The sequence below is a fragment of the Nicotiana tomentosiformis genome, chromosome 1 (genome assembly GCF_000390325.3).
Source record: "Nicotiana tomentosiformis chromosome 1, ASM39032v3, whole genome shotgun sequence".
NCBI lineage: Eukaryota > Viridiplantae > Streptophyta > Magnoliopsida > Solanales > Solanaceae > Nicotiana > Nicotiana tomentosiformis.
In genome coordinates, this window is record NC_090812.1 from 113,515,850 (window position 1) to 113,533,441 (window position 17,592).

At 39.4% G+C, this 17,592-nt stretch overlaps 1 protein-coding gene and 1 non-coding gene across 2 annotated transcripts; both read right to left on the reverse strand.

Annotated features, from left to right (window-relative positions):
• Positions 1-268: 268 nt before the first annotated feature.
• LOC104104224 (uncharacterized) lies at positions 269-1,613 on the reverse strand. Its single transcript, XR_011408205.1, has 2 exons — positions 1,479-1,613; positions 269-1,007 (listed from the first exon to the last, which is right to left on the reverse strand). It is a non-coding gene; the product is annotated as an uncharacterized protein (transcript).
• Positions 1,614-3,294: 1,681 nt separating this feature from the next.
• LOC104104223 (sterol 3-beta-glucosyltransferase UGT80A2-like) lies at positions 3,295-17,384 on the reverse strand. Its single transcript, XM_009612246.4, has 14 exons — positions 16,732-17,384; positions 16,093-16,280; positions 14,993-15,232; positions 13,947-14,058; positions 12,855-13,025; positions 7,108-7,171; positions 6,913-6,970; positions 6,583-6,760; positions 6,299-6,429; positions 5,588-5,690; positions 5,355-5,431; positions 4,263-4,310; positions 4,028-4,177; positions 3,295-3,685 (listed from the first exon to the last, which is right to left on the reverse strand). Exons 1-14 carry the CDS (start codon positions 16,916-16,918, stop codon positions 3,518-3,520), a joined length of 1,875 nt encoding a protein of 624 aa, XP_009610541.1. The 5' UTR covers positions 16,919-17,384; the 3' UTR covers positions 3,295-3,517.
• Between the last annotated feature and the right edge of the window lie 208 nt (positions 17,385-17,592).

Genomic DNA, 17,592 nt, shown 5'->3' on the forward strand with positions numbered 1-17,592 from the left:
ACGTAAATATATTTTGCACTTCGCTCTGAAAATATTCTTATCCATCATTTGAGGATATAACAAGAATTTTTGGAATTTCTCGGAAATTCTTGGCATAGCTAACTGTAGTACAAAGCCAAATTTAATATAAAATCCAACAAGTCTGTCGCTCTTAAAGTGCAGATTCATAAATCATAATAGACATAAGTAGGAGTTATTGCACGTTAAATAACATCAAATACGTTGGGTTTGAAAGATAGAATGTTGCGAGCAGACCAATGCGGTGCGCTTTAGAAGAAGCATCAATTAGATTAGGCATCAGAATGCACCAGACACTATGATATATCATTAAGACTACAAAAAGGAGAGAAGTGATGTGCATTCTAAATAAAAATTAAAAAAAGCGAAAAAAAACTATAAATGGAGTGACAAATCAAGCTTCTGATCTCTATCCCTTTCATGGTCCTTAACAAAAGTTGGTACGTTGAGATCATCTTCACATTCTTGAAAGAAATCATTATTGTTGCATCTTTGACTAATACTCCTTTGCCATTTTGGGAAACCTTGTTCATCCCCTTCATACACATACGGATTACTATTACTCAAATAATTCCCATTTCGATAGGCCATTGCATTAATTTCAAATCTTGGTGCGCCATTTGATCCAAATCTACTAGTAGAAAATTGCTGCTGCTGAGCAGCTGGAAACTGACAAAAGTTGGCTGCATGAGCAGTTATGTAAAGAGAAGGATGATTTATAAGACCAATTGGATGGTTAGGTGCAAAAACAAGAGGTGCTTGTGGAAGTACTGAAGAGAAGTTAGCAGCATAATGATCATGATGAGATGACATAATTCTCTTGTTCTTTCTTGCTGCTGTCCTTTCTTTCTTGTGAGCATTTTGATGGCCTCCTAAAGCTTGTGAACTATGAAACTTTCTTGAACAATATAAACATGGGAATGACCTAGTGTTGTTGTCTTCTGAATTATTTGGTTGGACGACATGGCTTACTTTCTCACTCTCCATATCTGAAAAGTAAAAATATCAATAAACCTAGTTAGGGATATAAAAGAAGAACTTTGAATGACTAGGTTCTGGAATAATGAAAGAAACAACTACTTCTGCACTACAATCCCTAATCATGAGTTGAAGTCAACATATAAAAAATAAAAAAAATTAGAAGAATTTTTTGTTATCTTCAAACTTGGATATAAATCTTGGATAGGACTAAAAGGTTCCTATAAAACATAGGACCAGTAATCTCGGAGGGAAAAATTTAAGATATGAATCTATGTCAAGAAGATTCAACAATTTATATATATACAAAAAGATTATTTTATCCTATTCCGGCAAAGGGATTTAATTAAACTCCTTCACTTCAGGTAGCTTTGCCCTTGCATATATATGATTTTTAAAGTAAACGTACTAGCTTGACTAAAAATATACTTCCAAATAAAAGTGGAATAATGAAATAAAGTTATGGTGAAGTACATACAAACCTTGAGAAAAATGAAGACGACTTGCTTTGAGTTGGAGGAGAAGAACAGAGAGGAAGAAATTAAGGAGAACAGAAAGAAACAAGAATAGAGACTTTTTGAACTTGAGGGTTATGAGTTATGACTACTTATGAAATGATCAAAAAAAAGAGGTGGGAAGAGATACACTTTAAGTTCAGAAACTGAGCTTGGGAAATGTGAAGACAGAAATAATGAAGTGGAGTATTAAAAAGTGTGCAAATGGACAGGCACAAGAGGGGTGTATGGGCTTGGGGAACTGAATATAGAGAAGAGATATAAGAGAGAGAATTTGAGTAGTAGTAGTAGTAGTAAAAGAAGAGGATAAGTGGGGAGAAAGCTAAGTGTCCTCCAATATGATGATTCTGCATGCTGAGGCAATGGAAGAGATTGGTTAGATCAGAACTCAGCAGACTTATGTTGTATGGGTTGGTTAATTGAATCTTGCCTCCCACCCCTTCTGACAACTTCTACTGCAGGTGCTCTTCAATTAGCTTCACTTCTTTGTCTTTTTTTTCTCACCCAAAAAAATATGAAACTCTCTAAAAAAAGTCTCCTAAATTTTGCAAGTATCTATGCTTTTCTATTCAATAAAATTAGTAAACTTTGCCCTTTTTGTGGGGAAGAGCTTAGTTTTAAAGAAAAAACAATCTTATATAGCCCCCATAGAATTGCTCAAGTGATGCTCAATATCGCAATATAGGCGCATAAAGCTTGCTGTGTGAAGTACATTCTTGATAAAGAATTGACTTTTTTGGTTCTCCTGTAAGTACAACTTGTGTTAGCCTGACAAATAAAAGATACTTTTGTATCAAAAAACAATGGCCAATTCAATATGAATTTTGTTCTTTATATTTGTGCTAATTTTGTACACGTAAATAGAACCTGAGCTATTCATATAGAGTTCGAATTAGATGTTATGAGTTCTGTCTTGTGTTTAGTCTAGATTCACTACTACTGTTCAAAAGTAATACTATTAAGTTATTACTATGCCCAAAAGCTAGTGCTGCTTGTTCTCTCCAATGGTTTCCTAGCTGACAAAAGCTAGCCACACTAGAGGATTGGGTCAGAATTATGGTCGTTGCCTTCTTTTTTTGATTTATCATCTCTCTTGTTTTTGAATAATGGCCTACGACTGCCCTAAAACTGCTTTTTTCAATAAATAGTGATGGGGAAAAAAAGAGCAACTAGTTCTTCTCTTTGTTTCCCTGCATCACTATCTGACATCCACCGCCAATGGCTATATATGCAACTTGTCCTCCTTCCATCCATTGGCTGCATGTCTTGGGATTTCACGTATATGTCAGCACCCACATACACAAACAATAAAAACAGTGGTCCATGTGTTCACGGACGTGGCGATTCTCAAAAGTTTTTTCAGCCAACAAATTAAAGTCATATAGTTATTACAAGTGCGTTGACAGTTGTCCACCTTCGCACCGGTGCCGAAATGATAAAATTATACTGTGTAAATAAGAAGGAAAAATAATTCAAATACAAGTGCAACTCTTTCTATTAAATGCTGCAACAAGCCAACAACTGAAAGCTAGTTCGCAGAGCTTTGGGAATAACAAATACAGGATAGTTACGGAACCCCTCCTTGTCCTCATCGTTACTTTTCTGGAAATTGTACTTTCTCGATGGCATGCTGCTATAAATTTTACAACAAACTAAGCCCACCTGAGCAACCAGAAAATCTTGCAAAGGAAACTGTTTTCCAGATTCAGATCAGGAGGGTAAAAAAACATAAACACACTCTAATTTTGGAAAAGACATTCTCCTAAAATGCAAGGACATCCCATGATAAGAAGTCTTAAAACATTACTAGGACAATTTAAAACTGTCATTTACAACATTGATTCATCTTATGATGAACAGGAAATTGAGTGTGTTATATGGAATAATAACAGGTTCTGGCTAGGAGAGGCCAATTGGGTGTATATAAAAATATTCTATAATTACAGGAACAAGGTATAGCTAATAGTGACAGAGAGCCAATTTCATATCTTTATCCACTTTGAGATCTAGGAACAACCGAAGCATCTTCTTATAGAAAACAAACTTGGTGCTGCAGCTATTTGATCAGGGTCAAGCTTTTTGCGTGGAAGATGCTTAAAGAAGGCTTTTACTGCTCCAGTGACCCCATCTTCATTCTCCATCGCCTTAGCCAGCTCAACTGCACGCTCCTTTACCTGTGCGTTATCTCACTAGTTCATTTCGAGAAACAATTCCACCTTCTCAAGTTTCCAAAACATCCAAAATTCTTCAAAATAAAAAAAATAATAGAAAGGAACAAATTTTCAATTCGGTAAACAAGGAATATCCATTTGAATTGATAACCTCACCATTACTCTCAAGTTTCTAGTTATCTAGAGGATAATGCAGTAAGAAACTAAGACCCAAAAGGCCCTTTGAACATAACTTTGGCAAATTAAACTCCAGGATATGGGCTAACTTCATAGTAAAATACTTTTGCTCTTCAATAACTTCAGCAAGCAATTCAGTACATGCGACAAAAATAAACAGCAAAGTACCTTAGGATCAAGCATGAAATTAATTGCATCAACCAGCTTAGGAAGTGAAAATTCATCAATAGGTATAGGTGGAGGGCCTACACCTCTAGCGTGCACCCTTTCCCCCCAAAATGGCTGGTCACCAAAGAAGGGGACAACAGTTGTTGGACACTGTAATCCAAAAATACTGATAAGATACGGTTAGCCAAATAAGCACAAGGAAACGAGAGTAAACAGAAGTAGCTGGAAACATCACCGCAGCCTTAAGACCAGCAGCCGTTGTTCCAGCACCCCCATGGTGCACCTGGAAAGAAAGAGAAAACCGGCCATTTCACTTATCATATGCATGCTAAGCTTGGATAATTCGAATACAAAGCACATAAAAGGGAGTTTGTTAAAGCTTTCAATTGAATGAGGACTAGTGAGAGTGGCCCTTATGAAGCAATAGTGTATTTGGCAGTTGCAAAAAAGTACCAAGCCACCAATTTCCCCACCCAACTGCAACTCCAAGCAGCATAAAATCTTCACTTGAACTGAACTTACAAAGAAGTAACCTATCTTTTTATAATAGACAGGACACCGGGAAAGAGGCAGCACTTCAATCTCGGATCTTGACAAGAGTAAAATAGTTGTGATGAGAGAAAACAGTTAATCAAATTGCTCTTTTTAGCACAAACATCATAAACAAAATTACTTAGTCTAACGCAGCCACCAGGCTTACTAAACATTCTAATCCAAACAATTGTTGTTACATTAACGTTGCATGTTGGCACCACTTGGTCCTGGATCTAACCAATATTTTCCAGCTGATGGCTGGAACAACCCAGTGTGGGATTATGTTTGGTCAATAAACCCACCAAACTGACACATACTCACACATCTATAAGTACAAAGGGAGGGAAAGCGGGAAACATATGGAACATAATCAGAGAACTACACGTGGTCAAAAGCTGTAGACACTATGAAAAAGTGGCCAATGACACGCACACAAGCCCAAAGTCATGTCACAGCATCTTATGTTTCAAGCCCAGGCCATTCCACTCTAATAGTCAAGAACTCATGACGCATACAGTATTAACTAATTAATAACATGATACCATGGGTAATCGATGAATAAAACCAAAGTCCTTATTGATAATCCCACATAAAAACTATGGATAACCAATGAATAAAACTAAGTCAATATTGAAAATCACTTGTCAGTCCTCCGTTTTGCAGTCCGCCTCAACCCTCACCCTCTGCCCCAAGTTTTGTCCTGTGGCCTTATCCTATATTCCTTGAACTTCGTATCCTTATTGCTGCAGAGCTAAAAGTAACAGGAAAGATGTAAATATAGCAAAAGGCTCACCACTGCAGAACATTGTAAGAAAAGCCAATCATGGGGACAATTATCAAGCAAGTATACAGAATCCTTTGGTTCAGCCACTGGGTACAGAACAAAAAAAAGGTATTAGCTGAGTTCCACCTATAAAATTACATGAGTTACATACACAAAAGTAAATAAAAAGATAAATAAATAAACTGCCTATTCTTACACTAGAATAATAAGCAGAATTCCTAAATCCAGAAATGAGAACTTACAATTGCCAAGGCCACCCCAGCCTTTGTTGATGATCCCCCTTTGTCCAGTGAGTTCTAAGGCTTCAACAATTACTTGGGTCATTTTCTCTGGCTCTTGAACAGGCTGAGATTGTACAAATAAGTTAAAGTTAGAGATGGATACTAAAGAAATCTAAAGCTTGGACTCTGAGATATCAAAACATTAAGTATATCAAATGTAGCACTACTATAGTTTGACCAATATTTAGCATTATCTAAATTATATCTGAAGACAACGAATGTAATTTGTATGTAAATGCTAACACAGATCCCTTCCTAGAGAATTTGCAATTGTTTTAAATAGCTTTTTGATATAACACTTGTTAGGATAACATTTGACAGGAATTTGATGTTTCAGACAAAAAATGAGTTCAAAGAGTAGAGCATAGAATAGGACATTCTACATATAGCTATTTTAGCAGTCACAGGTACAAAATTTGCTTCACAGTTCAAATTTGACAATGATAACTAATCACAAGGTGTAAACTGCAAGGGTACTAGAAACAAGGAGACACCGTTCCGCTTTTTTCTCAAAATTCTCAGGGACAAGCAAAGAAGGAATCTATGGAAACATGGAGAGAAACTTTTAGTTTCTTTATTTTACTTCTCTTTTAAAGCGAAGATGGGGGGAAAGAGGAGAAGATGAATGAGTAGAAAGAAAATATGGTCAAAAATGAGGATCCGGTAACTCACAAGACTACCAAACCCAATGTAAATAGGTTTCTGACCAGCTTTCAGCCAATTTACTAGTGATTCTGGAGGTTCATAACCCGATGCAAGATCGAGGAAGCAAAATCCCACCACATCAACCGTAGGTCCCCAATCTGCAAAAGTGGAACTATATAAAGAAAAAGTTGCGACTTTTAAAACAAGAATGCATCTGATAAGACTTAGGGAATACAAATTTCTTCTAAGTTAATGCCGGGAAGCTAAAGGACTTCCTCTATCAGATTAACAGACATCTGAAGAATAATTACCTTTTGGTTTAGGTACAAGGTGAGGACTCCAAATATATCCATGTGGGATATCCAACTCAGAGCCTTGAGAACCGCTTAAATATGTGACTGGTCTTAGTTTCAGTTTTCTTTTCCTGGTATCATTTATCATATCGCGTATTCCTAGCCAAATCAAGGAGTCAACAATCTGATACGATAGCTGCACAATTCAAAAAGAGCAAATGTAAACAAAAAACAACCTTCGCTTTTTATCTTTTTAGTCGGGTGGGGTGGGAAAGGGGAGGGAGCAAGGCAATGTCAAAGGAAAAGGCAACACTAGATGCAAAGTGCAGATGTTAGAATCCAACTCACCCTATATCCAGCAGGTTGTTTAACGCGGGACAATGGATGAGGAAATTCGCTAGTTGGCCTGGTACAAAAAGAAAATAGCGTTTACTTACTAACATAAAGTCCAGATCTAACTTTTCAATAGGACATGTAAATAGAAATGAATAGAATGAATAACGAAATAGCTTCGTAATTCTCCATTACCCAAGCAAGACTTACGTCCATGGCATTGTAAAGAAAATATGAATTGGGATTTTCAGTGCTTCTGCAACATGTGTATGCCCTGAAATTAAGATTTCCAGGTTAGCAATAGAAACTATTATTTCACCATTCCCACAAGCACGTACATCCAATGTATTTGATTAGCATAAAAGCTTTGAGAAGAACCTCCATCAAAGTCCGAAATGAACTTGACAAGCCATTACTAACAGAAATTTGACTGGAGTTGAGTCCTCCAAGACAAGTTGAAATGGTATTTTATGAGGCAAGAAAACTAAGCCAAGCATACAGAACACATCTAGCACATCCTAGTAAAATTGGAAACTGTTTCCTTTTCACTTATAAGATCATGCCCGACAAGCATGAACGTCGAATATCAACCTAGAATCAACTCTATTAGCCGAAAACCAACACAACCACCCTCAAGATCCATTCCAAAACCTTTAGTGAGCTGGCTAAAATTTTTGCAGGTCAATTGTGAAAGTAACCATTCAACAACTACGCTTCAAACAAAATGACACAGAGTTGACAGCTTTTCTGGTCCTTAAATAGAATTGCTATATTTACGGATCTGAAAGTAAAATATATTATAGTATATGCTTAAATAAAGAAAAATTTCCAAGTTTAAATGAATTTTCACATATCTAACTACACTTCATGGGTCATCAAAGTTACTAACCAAAACCAATTGCCAGATAATATGAATGGTACTTTTTCTATATATCAAAATAGACTCTAAATGAACACTAATGGAGCATAAAAATCTGGTCACAATCTCCTACGTCCTGCTAACAATTTTAGTATATACGATACAGTGCAAGAAATAACTCAATTCATTGAGATAGTAAGTTATAGTAAAAGATTTCCCAATGAAGTAGGAGTCAGTCTCTTCTCCACTGACTACATTATACAAATAAGAAATACTCTCTGAATTTTTTTTCCGCACATGGCAAAGTAAGGCTGCGTACATCATACCCTCAATTCTTTGAGATAGTAAGTTATAATCCCAGACCCCACTTGTGGGATTATACTGGGTTGTTGTTGTTGTTGTACATGGCAAAGTAAAAGGCAGACCACAAGCTTGACTACAGGAGCAGAGCTCACTACTTCGTAAGGTAATATAATTAGGATTCTCGCTGAGAATTATCTTATTTCCCCTTGCCAAAGTTGAGAAAAGCACAATGTTTTCGGAGACTATGTGGCTGAAAATACTAGCCTAATCTGTGAAGTGCTGGAGCAAAATCTTCCATTTCATTTCTGGGTTTCGTTTCATTTATGGGTTATAAAGACTCGGATTTTCTAAAGAAATCGTGCACGATGTGGATAGATGCTCTCTTCTCTCTTACGAGCTTATATCTCTTTCTCTCTCTTCGACACTTTTTTTTTACCGTTACTTCCAGCGCTGGCTCCGGCATGACGGGCAGTCCAGGTAAGCCCCACACCCCCCCCCTCTCTCTCCTCTCTCTCTACTATAACTCTCCACCCCCCTCTCTTTCTTCCCCTTTCCTCTTCTCCCCCTTCTTAACCTAGCAGAAGATTTCCGGCGAGCCCTCCAGCACCGGCAAACTCCTCTGACGCCAGCTCCGGCGTGACGAGCAGACCAGCGACCATCCCACGCCGGCGCCGTTCCTTCTGTCTTCTCTTCTTTATACCTTTCTCTGTCCGTTGTGTCTCTGCTCCGTCACTGTTCTCCGGTGACATTAGTCCGGTCCAGCGAGTTCAATTGGGCCACCACCAGATCCGTGTACCACCAGTGGTGAAGGTGACAGCCCTACCATCATCTATTTTTCTTGGTCCCGTGGTGTGTTGTGAGTGGTGTGTTGTGAGTGCTGCAGGTACCATTTTTCTGGTTGTTTGGTGACGGGAGGGAGGCGCACGCGCAAAAGCAGCAGAGCAGGTCGGTTGGCAGGAACAACAGCAGAACATCGGGTTCCACAGCATCGGGAGTATACCAATCGAAAGTCCAAGTTATATTTGCGGGAATTGGTACCTCCCGGCTCCTGTATCTCTCTCTCCTGTGTTAGTTGATCTGTTTCCGTAGTAGTACGTAATTAGTATAGTCATTTTAGTAGTGGACCTATATTCCTATTTTTTCATAGACTTCCGTAGGTATAGCGGATGTGGTTTGTAATGGCAGTGTAGGGTCATATCCTCGGGGAGGGCGGGTGGCCAAGCGGGGGTTAGGACAAGGGTCAGGGGGTGGAACAGGGCCCAGAGGGGGTAAGGGGAACAAGGGCGCCTATAGGTTGAGAATTGGATCGTGGAATATAGGGACATTGACGGGTAAGTCTATAAAGCTGGCGACGATTCTCCAAAAAAGGAAGGCCAGTATAGCTTGTACTCAGGAGACTAGGTGGGTAGGATCGAAAGCGAGGAATGCCGACGGGTATAAGTTGTGGTACTCCGGAGGCGTGAAGGGCAAGAAAGGAGTGGGTATTTTGTTGGATAGGGAGCTTAGAGAGTCAGTGGTAGAGGTTAGGCGGGTGAGTGACAGATTGATGACGATTAAGTTAGTAGTTGGAGGCTCTGAATGTCATTAGCGCTTACGGCGCCGCAAGCGGGCTTGGACAAGGAGGTTAAAAGGCGCTTTTGGGAGGCGTTGGATGAGATGGTGCGAGGTACTCCGCCTACGGAGAAGTTATTTATAGGAGGGAATTTCAATGGGCATATTGGGTTGTCTGTTGGTGGCTATGGTGAGGTGCACGGTGGCTTCGGCTTTGGGGTTAGGAACGGAGGAGATACTTCACTGTTGGATTTCGCTAGAGCTTTTGAGTTGGTGATCGTGAACTCTATTTTTCCGAAGAGGGAGGAGCATTTGATTACTTTCCGGGGTATGGTGGCTAAGACTCAGATTGATTATCTTTTCCTCTGGAGGTGTGATAAGGGGTTGTGCGAGGATTGTAAGGTGATCCCGAGTGAGAACCTCGCGACACAGCATAAGCTCTTGGTGATGGACGTCGGTATTTTGATAAAGAGGAAAAAGAGGTTTGTACGGGGTCAACTGAGGATCAGGTGGGGAGTCTTAACTAAGGATAATGCGCAGGAGTTGGAGGGGAGGTTGGCGGCTATGGGAGCCTGGAAGAGTGGTGGGGATACCAGCGTTATGTGGACAGCGACGGTGGACTGTATAAGGGAGGCGATGATAGAGGTGTTAGGGGTCTCGAAGGGATACTCAGGCGGGCACCGAGACGACTGGTGGTGGAATGACGTGGTCCAGAGTAAAGTAGAAGCAAAGAAAGCGGCTTACCTTAAGTTAGTGGAGAGCACCAACGAGGAGCAGAGGAGAGCGAATAGAGAAAGATATAAGAAAGCTAGGAGGGAGGTGAAATTAACGGTCATGTTGGCTAAGACTGCTACGTTTGGGTAGTTGTATGAGGAACTGGGGGGTAATGGTGGGGACAAGATACTTCGGCTGGCCAAAGCGAGAGAGAGGAAGGCTCGTGATCTGGATCAAGTGAGGTGCATCAAAGATGAGGAAGGTCGTATATTGATGGAAGAGGCCCAAATTAAACAGAGATGGCAGTCGTACTTTCATAGACTTCTGAATGAAGAGGGAGACGGAAACATCGTGTTAGGGGAATTGGGGCACTCCGAGAGTCACCAAGACTTTAGGTACTATAGGCGTATTAAGGTGGAGGAGGTCGTGGGAGCAATGCGTAAGATGAGCCGGGGCAAAGCGACCGGACCAGACGAGATTCCAATATAATTTTGGAGGTATGTGGGTAGAGAAGGCTTGGAGTGGTTGACTGAGCTGTTTAATGTTATTTTCAGGACGAAAAGGATGTCAGATGAGTGGAGGTGGAGTAAGATGATCCCGTTGTACAAGAACAAAGGGAATATCCAAAGTTGTAACAACTATAGGGGTATTAAGTTACTAAGTCATACCATGAAAGTTTGGGAGATAGTGGTGGAAGGGAGGGTAAGGAGGGCGATGTCTATATCAGAAAATCAGTCCGGGTTCATGCCGGATCGTTCTACTACGGAAGCTATCCACCTTATCAGGAGGTTGGTGGAACAGTATAGAGATAGGAAGAGGGATTTGCACATGGTGTTTATTGATCTAGAGAAGGAGTATGACAAGGTCTCTAGGAACATTCTTTGGAGATGCCTGGAGGTGAAAGGTGTGCTGGTAGCTTATATTAGGGCGATAAAGGATTTGTATGATTGAGCTAAGACTCGGGTTAGGATTGTGGGAGGTGACTCGGAGCCTTTTCCGGTAGTTATGGGGTTAAACCAAAGATCTGCGCTCAGCCCGTTCTTATTTGCGATGATGATGGACGCACTGACACACTATATTCAAGGGGAGGTGCCATGGTGTATGTTGTTCGCTGATGATATAGTTCTGATTGATGAGACGAGAGGCGACGTTAATGAGAGACCGGAGGTATGGAGGCAGATCCTGGAATCTAAAGATTTCAAGTTGAGTAGGACCAAAGCGGAATATTTGGAGTGCAAGTTCAGCGATGTGTCAGGGGAAGCGGACGTGGAGGTGAGACTTGACTCGCAAGTCATCCCTAAGAGAGAGAGTTTCAAGTACGTAGGGTCAATTATCTAGGGAGATGGGGAGATCGACGGGGATGTCACGCACTGTATCGGGGTGGGGTGGATGAAATGGAGGTTAGCGTCTGGAGTCCTGTGTGACAAGAAGGTGCCACTGAAACTATAAGGTAAGTTCTATAGAGCGGTGGTTAGACCGGCCATGCTGTATGGGACTGAGTGTTGGCCAGTCAAGAATTCTCATATCCAGAAGATGAAAGTAGCAGAAATGAGGATATTGAGATGGATGTGCGGGCACACTAGGCTGGATAAGATTAGAAATGAAGATATTCGAGAGAGTCTGTATGGGACTGAGTGTTGGCCAATCAAGAATTCTCATATCCAGAAGATGAAAGTAGCCGAAATGAGGATATTGAGATGGATGTGCGGGCACACTAGGCTGGATAAGATTAGAAATGAAGATATTCGAGAGAGGGTGGGTGTGGCTCCCATGAACTGAGGGTGGGCGTGGCTCCCATGGACGACAAGATGCGGGAAGCGAGGCTTAGATGGTTCGGGCACGTGCGGAGGAGGAGCCTAGATGCCCCGGTTAGGAGGTGTGAACGGTTGGCTTTAATAGGTACGAGAAGAGGTAGAGGGGCGGCCTAAGAAGTATTGGGGCGAGGTGATCAGGCAGGCAGGACATGGCGCAACTTCAGATTTCCGAGGACATGACCCTAGATAGGGAGGTTAGAAGGTCGAGCATTAGGGTTGTAGGTTAGGGGGTAGTTGAGCGTTTTTTTCCTCGTTGTTCCGGCTAGTCTGATAGTGTTTTGTCTAGGACTTTGGTTTATCACACTATTTTTATTTTTATTTTTATTTTCAATTTTTATTATTACCATAATTATTGTCCTTCCACTTATTTGTTGTCTCTTACGGTGCTGATATTATTTGCCTGATTTCTGTTGTTATTACAGATCTTTTGTCTCTGAGCCGAGGGTCTCCCGAAAACAGCCTCTCTACCCCTCCGGGGTAGGGGTAAGGTCTGCGTACACTCTACCCTCCCCAAACCCCACTAGTAGGATTATTACTGGGTTGTTGTTGTTGTAGTATTTTCTAAAGAAATCATCATGCAAATCACTTCACAAAACAATCAGCAAAAAGGTAAAATTAGCTATAATGAGAATAGGAATGAAAAGCATCTAAATATGCGTATTAACAAGGAAATGAGTAAGTAAAATGGTACAGAATGAACAAATTACTATTCTTACCATATGCTGGAGGATTAGCAATAATAGCATCTGCTTTAAAGGGTACCCCAGTATCCTTATCAGGTTCTATGCAAGGTGAGTGTAGAGAATTTATAATATCCTTCAACTGGTTTCTCTGAACAGGAATTTCTGAGGGTCCAGAAGGTAAGAATCCCTTGTTTTTAACCATATCTACAATCAAGAGAAAGAAAATTGAGTCAAATCTAAAAAGAACTTTTGAACTTAATGACTATTACGAATAAATGCTCCCATCGCTATTGATGAAATTTGAAGCGACCAGTAATTAGTGATATTCAAGCATCTAAAAACATTCTTTGCAACAGCTTAGAGAGAAACCACATATTCTCATGTATCTACAAACCCAGAGAACAAAGCACTTCAGCTGATGTGCAAGATGCATGGAAACAATTCTTATACTCTTCTATAATACTAATCCTCAATGTATGCCCCAATAGCATTCACAAAACAAGATTCTTACAGGCAAAGTAATCTAAGTGCAAGTATGAAGTCTTTCAATCTTCAGTTGTACAAGGAAAAAGTGATTATCCAATAGAGCAAATGACTTTTTAGCAAGTATAAGAAAGAATTAACGATGGACTTCTTCTTTCAGATTGTTTTTTCTTTTTTTTTTCCTTTCTTTTTCGTGTTTTGGTTTCAGATTGGAGATTTAAAGCCCTTTGCAGCAGGTAGCCAAGTTTAACATATGATCCTTAAAAATGCAAAAGGAATCACACTAGTTAACCCCATCACTATTAATAGGCAACAAGAATTGAAGCGCTTCCAAGCAATTCAGATGTAGTCTTTCAACATTAACTAATGAATGCATATACGTAATGAATTTTCTCTTATGACAATTAAACATCAAAGTTTTCCACAACTATGTTAACCAATCACACGTTGGTTATCCCGCACTTGTTTCAGGTTAACTGAGTTACAAAGAAAATGATGACTGTATCACACACAATGTTTTGCGAACATTTAAAAGAGTAAACATCCATCTAGAAATGCAGAGTATTAGATAAAGTACAGGCAAGACACTAAACCCACATGAGATTGTTCAGTTTCAGAACAAACAGGAACTTAGGAACATACATCCAGCCAAAACTTTTGGATCACCCCCAAGAGGATAGAACTCCAACCCAGCGGTTAGGACAAACTCCTTGAAATTTGCATGGGTTGCCAGCCTCACTCGATGACCAAAATCCTGCATCAGCAGTTCTGTCAACAAACTAGCATAGACCAAAAGAAACGCTTTTAGCTATGACAATGAACAATCGTAGACAAGTATAAAGCAAGAGATAAATCATCATAAGATCCGGCTTCTTAGACAAGATTAGCATATTATAAGAAGCAAAGGTTTGCAACTGCAAAGGAAACAACTGCTCTTCTAATCCATTGACCACCAAAAGTGGAACACCATTAATTCAAGACCTATCAAAGAGAAAGGGTTCTCAAGAGAAAATCAAAATAACCGTCCTAATACAAGTCAGAGGGAACACTGGCATTTACAGGTATCAAGGGTGTCCATCGACATTGTAATAAAGTGTAGCTTCGTAACTCCATGGCTTTAAGATTTAGAGTTACAAACTACAGCTACAAGCGCAAATGTTCCATCAGCGAAAAGACAATGCCATCTCAATTTCAGCTCCTACTTTTAGCAGAGCATCTCATAGCAAGAAGAGCATAATTTGAGACATAATCCATTTAATAAGAAAGAAAATGGCCTGGTCTTATAAATAATCCGTATAATTTACTAGTATGAAACAAGAAAAATGAGAAAGAGGGAAGGTAACATCACAAACTGAGCCATTAAGTTCTTGATCACTGGTTTTCTCCAGCTTTGGGAAAATTCTAGTTTTAATCACCAAATGATTAGAGGCATTACAAATTTAAACTGTAAAAGTGAAATGACTAGGACTGTAACACATAACAAAAAGAGGATACTGGAAAGTTAAAGAAAAAAGTGGCCTTATAGGTTTCCAATGTAGAAGTCAAGTCAAAGAGAAAAAGACACCCTGCTCAAAGAGTTGCAAGCCTGTTTCACCAATTTAACATGACAAAGTACATATGTAAATAGTGTAAAATGTGGAAACAGCTTGCAGATATAGAATCTGAGATTGCAAATTGATGTCAGATACCTGCAAACGTTTGCCAATTGCAATAAAAGGTTGCACATCGCCACGTGTTCCAACAATAAGCATTACAATCTGTATTGGGGGAATATATTGCAGTTCTGTTGCATCAAGAGGCTCATCCTCAACTTCATTAGAGACACTTTCAGATTCAACTCCAAGCACTCTGGATTCTACGTCACCTGGAATCTCAAATTCTACAGTTCCATCATCTTTGACAGTAGCTATTCTCTTCAACAATTTGAGCTGCAGTATTTTTACGTGGGTAACAAGCATCGATATAATGTAAATTAGGTGAACAATTTATCCATCCTTGGGTGACAAAAAATTCAACAATATGAAACATCAACAATGACTAAACCAAATGGTATGATTTTCTAAAGGTGCCAAATCTAGCCCAAAGAGGTAATCCCCTAACTCGCCTAAGTTTGGACAAGTTGCATTAAGAATATATTCATCGGTCAAATAGAGTAATGTGCGAATTGACCTACCTAATAGCTTGTATCAATTTGGGCAACCAAATCCCATAAGAAAATTGTACCTTCTTTTCATTGTTTACTTTGTTATACATGTTTTTCTACTCTCCACTTTCACACGCTTTATCTTTCTACAAGAAAAGAATAGATCTTTTTGGGTTTTTAAGTAATAAAAGTATAGAAAATGACAGAATGGTTTTGAGTTGCACGGTGTTGGTTTATGACCCATTGTTTTGCCCAAATTGACTCGACGCATCTTGATGCAAATAATCTGGACGGGGTTAGGTCACGGCCATTTATTGACTAAACCCATTTTGACCTATCCAAATTTAGCCTAACATGCCCATTTGACACCCCATATATGTTACTTGTAGATGATAACAAAACATGCTTTTCACTGAAAATGAAAACTTATCAAGATGGGTAAATCTTATCAGGTGATTTAGATAGAAAGTGAAACTAATTTCCACGAAGAGATAACAGAAAAAAGTAAAAAATTGGAGAATTAACAAGTTATAGTAAATGTAATGGAGAGCAGAGAGAAAGGATTACCAGAAGCCAAAACCAAAACAAAAAAAAATTATAAATATGAAACATGATGTGATAGGATGATTTCATCATGAATTATACCTTCTGCTGTTCACTAATTTTGTCATCAAAAAGTTTTGCTGTGTCTTGAGCAAATTGACTATTATGTCTAGATGTCTCGGTTTTTGATCTCCCCAACTTAAGATGACCTGAATGTGATTCTGATTTATCAGAACTAAAAATTCCGTGAGGCATTGTATTTACTCTTGCAACTTCCATCCCAGCAGTTCCTAGCATTATATATCACACACTTACAGTTAGCATACAGGACGGCCTGCTTCAAAAGCATCAGAATTCACTTTAGATCACGTCTATCACATGCATACAGTCATTCTAGTGTGTTTATACATAACACAGAAGTAGAATGTTGGTACTACGAATTATTGTTGTTTCCGCTGACTTGAATTAATGACAACACTTAAGTTCAATTATTCAAACTTGCTCCACAATGTTTGCTTATCACTGATAAAGTTGACAATTCCAGAACTAAGTTAATATTTTTTGTATTAAAATGTAACTCAGAAACTGTACGAAAAATATTTTTAAAAAAAAACATTTAAATATTGATCAAAATTCAAAAGACTGAAACATTTTGGAACTGGCCGAATTTATTTACTTCAAATCCTGTTCAGACAGCATCTCGGTAAACTACACAATTTCCGTTAGAAAGAAAAACAAAACCTGAAGAGTCACTGACGCCATTGGAAACTGAACCGCCAGCTACTTTTCCGCTATCCAGCTCAGCAACAGCACCACAACCATTACCATCGCCATTTTCATCTACAGTGTCTTTCTCTAGGGACACGGATACTTCGCCGGAACTAGAAGATGAGCTCGCCGAACCTAAATTCAGCGAAGACTCCGCCATCGGTGGCTTCACCACCTCTGGCGAACTCTGTTTCTTCTGATCCAGTCTCGCAACTTTTCCAAACTCTAATATCTGCTAGCAAACAGCACAAAGAGATTAATTGCTGAATTGAAGGGTTGGAGAGAAGAGAGAGGAGAGAAAGAGAAGCCAAGTTGGAAGGAATTGGAATCGAGCGCAGAGGATTTAATCACATCAAACAGCAACGGGCGAATAGGAAATGAATGAGAGATATTTTGAAAAATGGTCTCTTCTTCTGCAAGAAGCAAGGGCCGACCCGTAAACCGTAATGTATGTTCCTCGTGAGTCGTGGGACGCCTGGAATCCCGTTACTGTCAGAAAATCGTAGTCTAAAGTTCCAAGTGTCCGGCGCGTTTTCTAGATTTATGGTCAATTATACCCCTCTATTATTCTGTCCTCCTAGTTTCTTGTCAACTCTCTTCTTCTCCCTTACTTAAAAGTTAAAAGGCAGAATAGCATGACAAATACTTGTAATTGGTGGTATTTTTCGTCTCTATCTATGTGCTAAACGAAGTTTTATTCGGATCTGAACTCAGTCAAAATATGTGTCTTAAACACTTTTAATCATTGACTGAGCTTATGTCATTTATTTTGCTGAGTCAGAAAAATGAATGATTACACGCTCTAAAAGGGAGATAAAATATGTGTCTTAAACC

Bases quoted from the DNA above. Each gene is read 5' to 3' on its own strand.
- LOC104104223 (XM_009612246.4), bottom strand. From the start codon at position 16,918: ATGGCGGAGTCTTCGCTGAATTTAGGTTCGGCGAGCTCATCTTCTAGT. The intron at 13,026-13,946 runs GTATGTTCCTAA...TCTTGATTGTAG, and splicing joins TCCAAAAGTTTTGGCTGGAT to ATATGGTTAAAAACAAGGGA. The intron at 4,311-5,354 runs GTGAGCCTTTTG...CTTTCTTTCCAG, and splicing joins TCTTACAATGTTCTGCAGTG to GTGCACCATGGGGGTGCTGG.